Below are 10475 nucleotides of genomic sequence, written 5' to 3' on the forward strand. Positions count from 1 at the left end.
GTTTGCAGACTGCAACAGAATGCTCCAGAGAGTGAGATTTGACTCATAAGGAAGTAATATAAAAAAATCGAGTCTTTTTTTTTTTTTTTTTTTTTTTTTTTTTTTTTTTTTTTTTTAGGCCAAAGAGGAATTATTCTACAAAAAAGACATCAAATTGTTAGAGAAATATTGAATGATGGACTATGTTGATAAAGTGCAGTTTAAAAGCAGACAAGATCGCTTGTATTAAGCTGTTCGTCCATCAGGGGCTGAAGTTGAATTGTTATCCAAACACCATCAAACACTTTGAGAACCTTTAAAAAATAAAAAATGGATGAGATGCTTTGCATCTAACACTTGCTTTTTAAAACTACCTCATCTCAGTGAGAAAATTTTGACAGTGGTTTGCAAAGTCATTAAAAAGGAGGGCTTCAATATACAGCTTGTTTATTTTGTTTATTTTGGACCGTTGCTAAAGCAGCAACTGGCTATACACATACCAACACTGTACACCATGGTTAACTGTCCAATTAATTCTACAGACATTTGCCACTACATATATACTGTTTACAGATAAGAATGCACGGCTTGCAATAAATTTTACATAGGTAGTACCATGAGACCATTACATATCGGGTTAAGGAACATACACAAACACAAAATTTATTGTAGTATAGCCATAAAATATTACCAGTTCACACAAGTTTCAAGAGATTTGAAATGCCCAACATTTAAGAGGTTTTTACCTCAAAAAATATTATGCAGTATTATTACCGTGTAAAAGTTTTGACTAAATTAAGATTAACTGAAAAAAAAAGTTTTTGTCTCCCTCCATATTTCCATTTCTTGCATTATGACTCCTTTCTTATCTCATTTAAATGCTTCAAATGAATTACGTCTTTTGTTTAAAGTTAACTTTTGACCTGGGATTTATTGAATGATGTGTTATATAATTTTACATTTTTAATTTAAGACAAAACGGAAAAACTAATGAAAATGATGTGTTCAGCACAAATTAGGTTTTTAATCTAACATTTTTTTTACTTCAGGTCTGACTGAATGGGATGAAGATGACATTTTGGCTCAAGTCATTGCGCAATCGCAGCAAGAATATCTTGATAGTTTAAAGAAGAATGCGGCTTCTACTTCTGTTTGTGACGGCTTTCCTATGGACCAGTCAACACATTCTTCCAGTTAACCCCAGACTAGTGCAATGTTTATTCTCTTTACACAAAGCACAATACCATATGATAAAAACTATAAACCATAAAGATGATGAAGTTATTGATAATTTTGGCTTACGGAACTCACTATTATTATCAGCCCCCCCCCTCTCCCAGTGCTGTTAGCCATCTTGTCTACGAAATGAAGATGGCGGTGGAAATATAATCTTCTTTTTGGTTTAATAACAAGAAACTTTTCTCCATCGCCTTTTGTCTTCTTTAAATAAATGACTTATCTTGATAACTTTTTTGAGCACAAGAAAGCATGATTATTTTTCCGTTTGAGAATGTGTGTGTGTGTGTGTGTCTGTATATAATATATGCAGTCATGTGTGTATATATATATATATGTGTGTGTGTGTGCATGTGTGTATATAATATATATGTGTGTGTGCGAGGCATCTTTCCTTCCTCTTTTCTAAACTCAAGATTAGCAAAAGGATTTTTGTCCCTTGTGATCTAATTCTCTCTCTCTCTCTCTCTCTCGCCTTTCCCCCTCTCTTACTTTCTCTCTCTTCTTTGCCCTCCTGCTGTCTCACTTTTCTCCTCCCCCTCTCACCTTTACCTCCTCCATATCTCATCTTTGTCTCCTCCCCTCTCGTCTTTGCCTTCTCTCTCTCTCTCTCTTTCACATACTTTTGCCAACTTTCTCTCTCGCCCACTCAGAGCAATGTACACTTTTTGCTGAGATTGATTTTTTCTTACTAATTGATTTATTTCTAACTTGTACAAATGTTTAATTAATGGTTGACATTTGGTTAACCTTTATTTATTTTCCCTATTTTTGTTCCCCACCCCTGCCTCTGCTGATGTTTAAATTCCTCCAGTGTCTTCATTGTTATTTGGAAGAATCAAACATTATTACTTATTTACTTCTTTTTTTTCTTTTGCTGCTTATGTGCTTTTTTTATTTTTTTCTGTTATCCTCTACTTGTTTTTATTTTTAAAAGTTGCCGTAATAAGCACAGTTATCATAAGAGTTAAAATATAAATAAGACTCATCTCTGAACTTGCAAAAGATTACAGCCATTGTCACTTATGGTAATTGTGAACAATCACTCAAGACTCAGCGATGCTGTGGGGCTTCCCATCCTACTCTTTCCTTTGGAGGATTGTCTTAACCATTCACTCTCATTACACACCTCGTATCATCTTGGCTTCCTTTTCTTCACTGTGGTCAGCAGGTGTTTGTAATTAGTTGACCAGTGGTGCAGCAGACCTCCTTGTTAGTGCTGCTGTCTCTGTAAGAAAGCTTAAAGTAGCTCATTTCAACTGCTGTCTGCATTCTACCTGCATAGTTTTTAATGTCGTTGTCACAGTACCAGCATGTGGGACAGTTCAATTTTTCAAGTGCTGCTGCTGTCAACGTCAGTCTTGGTAAGAATTTCATGTCTGAAACCTCTTAAATATTAGAACTCTAACACTGCTTGCTTGTTTGCACCTTGCATGTTTTAGATGGTATAAGGAATAGTGGGAGTAGCAGCAGTAGCATAAGAGTAAACGTGGGACAAAAATGATGCGAGTCAATAAAAGGTAAAAGTAGCCACAGCAGAACATGTCCGGCAGTGATGGCTGAATTATTAAAAATATTCCAAAAGCTTGACACTGATGTACAATGTAGCAATGTTGACTCAACAAGTCAGAGGTCATCTAATATTTGTATGTTACAATTATATTTGTTAATATCCCCACACGCGCGTCTAATCTTAACCAAGACTCCTCAGTGTGACTAGATATAACTGTACCATCAGTCGCAGGATTCAATTCTCGCACTAAAGTCATCTTCTATCCTTTACCAATACGGCCGCTGAAACAGCTATACAATGGAAAAAGTGAATATTCCTTTTAACGGACATTTGCAAAGCATGAAAATGAACATCTCCAAATACGAATTAAGACGACCAACTTTGTATCGATAAAGGACTATGTTTTTAATTTGTGTTTTTATAGCAATAATAAATGTGGCTGAACAATTTTAGGGTTGATCAAATCTTCAAAAACGTTTTATAAATTCTTGAATGTTTTTGTATATAATAAATGAATGAACACTTGTTTTTTATCTTGACTCCATTAACATCAAAACAGATTGCGTTTAATTCTATGATATATAGGCTTTTGAAAAATTGTTTATATATATTAAACTACAAACATCTTTAGGTCTTAATTTGCATATTTTATAAAAAATCTAATAAATGAATAATTTGTAATAGTTGTGATTTTTGCATTGTCATATTATTTTTGTCGGTAGTAAAACCTATGATGCTGCTCAGATGCAGATACCAGGTACTACACTTTGATCTTAACCAAAAGGCCAAGAAACCATGAAAATAATACTTTTATGGCTAGGTATTTTTAATAAATGAAAAAAAAAATATTTAATATATTATCTTTTCATAAGGGAGTGGATTATGCAGTGTTGATTGTATTGTCATAACTATTCTCCCAAGAATTATCTTCTTTTTTAAGGGGGTGGAGATAATCCTTACAGGTATTACATCCTCTTTTAATGTAGTATCTGTTCTGTTGTCATAAGAACATCTCAAGGACTACTTTTTTTTTGGGGGGGGGGTAGTGTATTATCTGTTGCGATGATATTGCAAGGCATTGTGGATTGTGCAACATTTTTTTCACTATAAACTCCTCACTACATCGGTAGCCTTTCTGGCCATGTCCATTGTCTCTTGAGGCAGAAGGTGACCAAAAATACAACAATTTCTTATTTAACTCTTACGATGTCTTCACTTAGAACGGCAATTTTTGAACACCGCTAAAATCCTATTTTTATTTTTTAATTGATTGAATATCTCATATACATAATTTGGGATTCCTGAGAAATGTTGAAGTTGATTGATCTGCATAGACTCCTTACAATTTTACTTGTGTGCATGAGAGAGAGACTTGCATAAGAATAAAACCCAACCAGTGTAATGGCAAAAACAAAAAGGTGGAAACAATCACAAAATATAGAAGAAATATAAAAATCAAATCAAAAACGTTTCTTTGACTAATATTTTGTGCCTTTATTATCAGGAACTTTGTCAAAGTGATTGAAATTTATATCTTTATCATTTTTGTACAGACGTTATTTACAAGAAAGGTGGGAGATAATAGTCCGAAGGAGGGGGGGGGCAGAAGTGGATGTGGGAATACAGTAGTCAGGGCAGGAAGTCATGTTTCAGGTTGATTTTCTATCACCTTTTTCTCTTTCATTTCTTCATAAATAATATTTCATGTAAAAACAAAGATAGTCAAAAATATCATTTTTAGTCACTTTGATAAAATTTCTCTTAATAAAAGAAATGAATATTTACCAAATACGTTTTTATTTGAATCTGTCTTGTATATTTGGAGTTGTTTCTATCGTTAGATTTATTTTTCAACACACACACACACACACACATATAATCAATTACAACAAATGAATGTTATCATATACGTTAATTTCTGTGTTTACCTGATACAGATATTTCGTGCTTCTTGCAATTTTTAAACATGAATACAATTTTTTTTTTTTTTTTATTACCGTTGCCTTTAGACAATTCATGAGGCTGGCATTTTCCAAGCTTAAACTTTTCAATAAGGAAAGCCAATTCTTAAACTGGTGTCACATTTTAAAAAAAAAAATGTTATTTTTATGGAAATACTAAAACCAAATCCCATGAAAGAAGGTAAAAAAATGTTTCTGCTGAGTATGTGTTTAGTTTTATGTTTTTATATTTTGATATGATTTGATATCTCGCTGGTTCGATTGTTTTTTGATTTCCGAGAATCATAGTTCTTGCTAATCTTTCAGCAGGAGAGAAGGCATAATTCTTTTGCTGTTTTTCTGTATAAAGTAGATTATTTTATTGGGGGCTTCTATAGATGTGAATATACAGATGGAACCTCATGCAAAATCATGAAAAGGTTGTTGGGACTTTCAGTCCATCCCATAAAATATAATTTGAAGCATCTCGCCCAACATGAAGTACCATTTTATTTTGTTTTATTGTTGGAGTCTTAAGAAATGTTCATGTTCATTATTAGACAAGGATTCCTTATAAAGGCATTAACCAAATCACATTAATGATGACTTTAAAAAAATTAATTTAAATAACAAAAGCTGTTTAAGTAATCAATTCCTCTGAGGAGATTGGAATGAGCTAAGCAAAAAAACGTGACATTCATTTGTTGTAATTTATTGTTGAACTTTTAAAATACTTTCCATTTATTTGGCAAACAAATTACTTATATTCCCTGTTTTTAAATTTGGATTCCATTATTGATGGAATAACAAATATATTTTTTTAATTTTTTATTCCGCTTATACAATTTTTATGTAGAGCTTCAGTTATGCAATTTTAATATCAATTGATCCTCCTGTTGTTTATAATTGCCAAGAATTTCTTTTTCTATCATGCCAACCTTGAAAATATTTTCCTTTTTATTTTATTTTTTTTTTTTTTTCTTATTAAACATTTCCAGATTACTTTATTGATTGAAACTCAGATTTTCAGATTAAAAAATGTTTTCTAACATTTTTAGATTGACATTTAACTTATGTAAATTTCACATAAAATGATCCGTTTAAGATTCTAGAGTGTTTATTTTGGCTAAAACAGTTTTGAAAATCAACTTTTCCTGTAAAATCTAATTTAATAAAGTGAAATGTGTTGGTGTCACTTTTATTATTACGAAGATTAAAGTTAAGATATAATGACTAAACCTTACGTCTAGAATCCTTATTTCAATTTTGATCAAAATCCATTATTAAATTATAGAAAATGTCTAAAATTTAAAATGCAGGGAATCTTATATTGACTATGGATCAAATTTAATTTAAATTGGAGGTTGTGCCCATATTATGTCCCCTAAAACTTTTAGAATACTCCAAAGTAATTGAAACTTAAATTTGGAGAATAATTGTTTATTGTTAAAAATTCACAAAAAATCTGAGGCATCTGAATCACATAAAGGGTTCTTACCCGATTTTTGACTTCAAGACTAAATTAAATCAAATATAACCCACATAACCTATTCTTACGCATAGCAGTTGCTCCAAAATTCATAATAACCAGTTAATTAGCTTCAGAGTGAATCCCATACAAACAAATAAGCATAAGATAAATATTCCATTAAACATTCCCACTTAGTAAATAAAATTTCAGATAATTCTGGATAGAACTTTTGGGATCACATGATCATGCATGTTTGCCGCAATGTCTGTTATCTCAAAAGAATGTCGGTGTGATTTCACAGTAAATTAATCAACAAGTATGCAATAATCCTTTGAAAAAGAATCAATAAAATTTTGATAAATCACTTATAATTTATGCAAATGATTGTGCATATCACAAAACATATTTTAATTTAAAAAAAAAAAATGAATTGTTGCATTAAGCTTATGTAGAAAAAAAACAACTTTTTCTAACCAGTAATTGTGGTGACACCAACTCTCTTTGGATCACTGAAGTTAAACAGACCATCTGCAAATACCAGATGCTCTGTATGTGAGTATGATGACACTATGACAAGATCCTTTTTTGTAAAAATTAAGAAATTATGCTCTAAAAATAGATCATCCTTGTCTATTTAATATTTCCATTTGTTTATGTGAGAAAATGTTGCATTGTGCATGTAATGTGCATTTTAAGAAAAGATTTTGATGGAATTCAATTAAAATAAAAAGAATGCAATAGTTTTTAAAACTGTTTAAGTCAGTTGAATGACATTTAATTATTTTAAACTGAGTAAAGTTGAAATGTTTGCCTTAGTGACACCAATAGGTCAATGACGGTATCGAATTAGCAGAAAAGAGAAAAAAGACAATGGAAAAACTATAGAACCCCTGCCAACATAGCTGCAAATCTAAAATTGGATTATTTAGCCACAACAGACACTGTAGTGAACCAATTTAGGTGCAGAACGCCATTGTCTCAAGCGACAGAAGGTTGCCATCATATGACACCAGTAAATGTTCAATTACTTGCATGTGTCATCTTTACTGATCGTTTGATCAGTAAAGATGCAAGTAATTGAACATTTTTCTAAATGGATGTGGAAGTTTTTTTCTTTTTTCTTATTTTTAACAATCTGAAAATTTAGTTCTTAATCAATAATAATTGGGAATATGCGTATAGGGAAGGAGTCATCCATGTTGGCCAATTTAATTTCTTTTTTCTTTTTTGTCTACTCTAACTTCCAAATAATCAATAAAAAACAATTTCCTTAAAATTCTTACCTTCATCTTGGTACGTACTTTCGTGCTTTGCTCTACTGTGTAGAGATGATTTGAATGTTCGCAATGTACACTCTGTTGTGATTGTGCTCTGCTATGTAGAGTGCTCGTCGCAAACGATGCACACATTTTATACATTGTGAGCCACGAGACGCACCTGATTATCCAATTACATCCAGCCAATTGTCACCGCCGCCTTTATTGATGTGATTTTCCTCCACTCTATATACGTGTTATATGTATATATTACTATTGAATATATGTGTATACATATTGTATATAATTATAAATGTATATGTAATATTATTGCATATATTATGTGTGTGTATTTGTGTATTTGCTTGCTTTTATATATGTATATATATAAAGCACTGTGTGTTAATAAATCTATAAATGATGTATGTAGGGTATTTTCAATTTATTGTATACAATTTTTATATCATGTGTCACATATATTTGTGGATAGATATGTCAGAGAAATTGCTAATAAGCATACATGAGACAATATGTAAATCGGACATTAAAGCAATGGTTTATTATAAGTGGTTACTATTAAAGCAATGGTTTATTATAAGTGGTTACTATTAAAGCAATGGTTTATTATAAGTGGTTACTATTAAAGCAATGGTTTATTATAAGTGGTTACTATTAAAGCAATGGTTTATTATAAGTGGTTACTATTAAAGCAATGGTTTATTATAAGTGGTTACTTACTATTCAAGACTCCAGAAAAATGATTAAAGTAATCTAATGTGTTCTAACAAATGTTTTATTAAAGCAGAAAAACTGCCAGTATTCTTTCTGGTTCGTTTAAGACGAAAATTCAATCAACACAGAATGTCTTATTCAACAAAACGAATACACATGTGCATATGTGTTGAGTGTTACGCAGCATGTTGCTAGTGTTACGCAGCATGTTGCTAGTGTTACGCAGCATGTCGCTAGTGTTACGCAGCATGTCGCTAGTGTTTATGTAAGTAGAATTGTTATTACATGAACAAATATCATTTATCTATACGAAACAGTTTGTCGTGCAGTGTTATGATGTCGGCAAGTGAAACTTGGCCAATAATGACTGGTTCACATGCGTTGCATGGATAGAAATGATATAACAGTGATATGATGGCTGTGTAATTTGAGTCTTAAAGACAATCGTAGATCTGATGAGCTTAGAGGAAAATTAAATCTGAACAGTATGGGAAGATGCATGCAGACCAGGAGATATTGCCATGTTTAAAGAATTGAAGGAAGTAATAAGAACGAACTTTATAGAAAAGGCAACAAAGATCTGGCCATGTTAGTTTGAAAGTCAATTTCTTAAAATTGTTCAATGCTTGCCAACATCGAGCACAGAAAATCTTTGAAGGGGGGGGGTCATTGTTTTTAGTAAAAAAAAATGGTCTTTTTGTTGATAATATTCCAAATATTTTTTTTTTTTTTTTTTTTTTTTTTTTTTTTTTGCATGTTTTTTGGCTTTTCTATCTCGGTTTCATTTTTTTTTTTCTTAATATTCAGTCATATTTTGATGTCTGAAGATATAAGCTATATTTGAATGGCAATTGATAAAAACATTGAAATTAAAAAAAATAGATTTTAACAATGCTGATAAATGTTATTTTGTCTTGTTTTTTTTTTTTAATTAGAAAAAAGTATAAAATGGAATTTATCATAAAGTTTGGTTGAAAAATAAAACATTGATCAACCATACTTTGATGGCTATCTGCATATTTGTATATATCAAACAGTCAAACCCAAATTCTTTATTGATAAAATTTAAGATATGTGTATAATGAGCACTTTTTTTTCTAAAATGTTTTCCAGGTTGTATGTAATATACAATAATGCCATAAATATGTTGTCTTTGTTGCCGTTATCATCCTTGGGGCAGATTGAGTTTTCATCAATTTCCAAACAAAGTCTCATATCACTGCAGATCAGGAATAATTATTTTGATTTTCATCAAACACAGTTGTAATCCACAGGTGAATACTGTTGATATTATTGATACTCAACATCATATTACCGATTCAAGGTTTGCTTTGATAGAGAACCTTTTTTTTTTTTTCTTTATTGTATCTGAATAAGCAAAATTATCTTTTGATGCGACTTTCTGTGATTTCTAACAACTGTGTTCCTCATCTGACCAAAACTCAGAGAAATACTGATACGTTTGTTAAAAAAAAATTACGTAAAGATCAGATGTTAAAATTACAAAGATTTTACATTTATACAAAAAGCTTGATTTTTTTTTTTTTTTTTTTTTTTTTTTGTCATATTTTAGTTGAGACACGGATCTTTTCGATTACAGGATATGTGGCAAATGGCAAAAAGTGTTTTATTTATATTTTTTGTGTACGTGTACTCCTCCTCCTCAAACAAGACATATTGCCACTGAAGCATAAGGAGCTACTGTGATAAGGGCTAGATTTATAGAGTGCAAGCTGGATGATGAGCTGGACAGCAAAATGTTTATTCACATTTCTGCATGTTGGTACGGTCAGGGAAGAATTCCAAAGAAAGAACTTATTAGAGTAGAAACTCTTCTGACATCTAGGGATCTCTAATGTTAAGGGGTGGGATTTTGCAACTGGTTGGGTCATAGGTATTTTACATTGAGAAGGTGGAATACAAATAGTAAATTTGTCGATGCACACACTCCATGGAAATACTTATAAAACAAACACAGGATTACAACACTAGCAATGCAACACAACCTGTTGATATGACTGCTTATTTCCTTCTTATGGTGACTCTGCGTTATCAGATACTTGAAATCTTCCACTTTCCCAAGAAGTGTCTGGTGTGATTGTGCTTCAGCTGACCATTGGTCAACCTACTGACATATTGTCTAATCGCCATTAACCTTCAGTCAGACCTATGGGAGGATACGGTGACCTGGATGCATTCATCTTATATTAGATATTGCCATAGAATATTGAATTAAAAATCCTAGACTTGGAGCTATCTACACCAATTTTAGTCCAACCTGCAAATAAAAGAAGCTCAATATCTATATAGTCGATACAGTAGAGCTATTATATATTTGTCTATTGATT

At 31.5% G+C, this 10475-nt stretch overlaps 1 protein-coding gene across 1 annotated transcript in view; it reads left to right on the forward strand.

Moving 5' to 3' along the window:
- LOC145265420 (OTU domain-containing protein 5-B-like) overlaps window positions 1–3253 on the forward strand; it is a 74954-nt gene extending 71701 nt beyond the window's left edge. Inside the window, exon 10 of the mRNA XM_080121249.1 lies at window positions 1029–3253. Coding sequence (XP_079977375.1) covers window positions 1029–1177 — 149 coding nt within the window. The 3' untranslated portion in view covers window positions 1178–3253. The remainder of the gene's footprint in view (window positions 1–1028) is intronic.
- The last annotated feature ends 7222 nt before the right edge of the window (window positions 3254–10475 follow it).

The sequence above is a fragment of the Euprymna scolopes genome, chromosome 40 (genome assembly GCF_053919585.1).
Source record: "Euprymna scolopes isolate OS-2025 chromosome 40, ASM5391958v1, whole genome shotgun sequence".
NCBI classification, from domain to species: Eukaryota; Metazoa; Mollusca; class Cephalopoda; order Sepiida; family Sepiolidae; genus Euprymna; species Euprymna scolopes.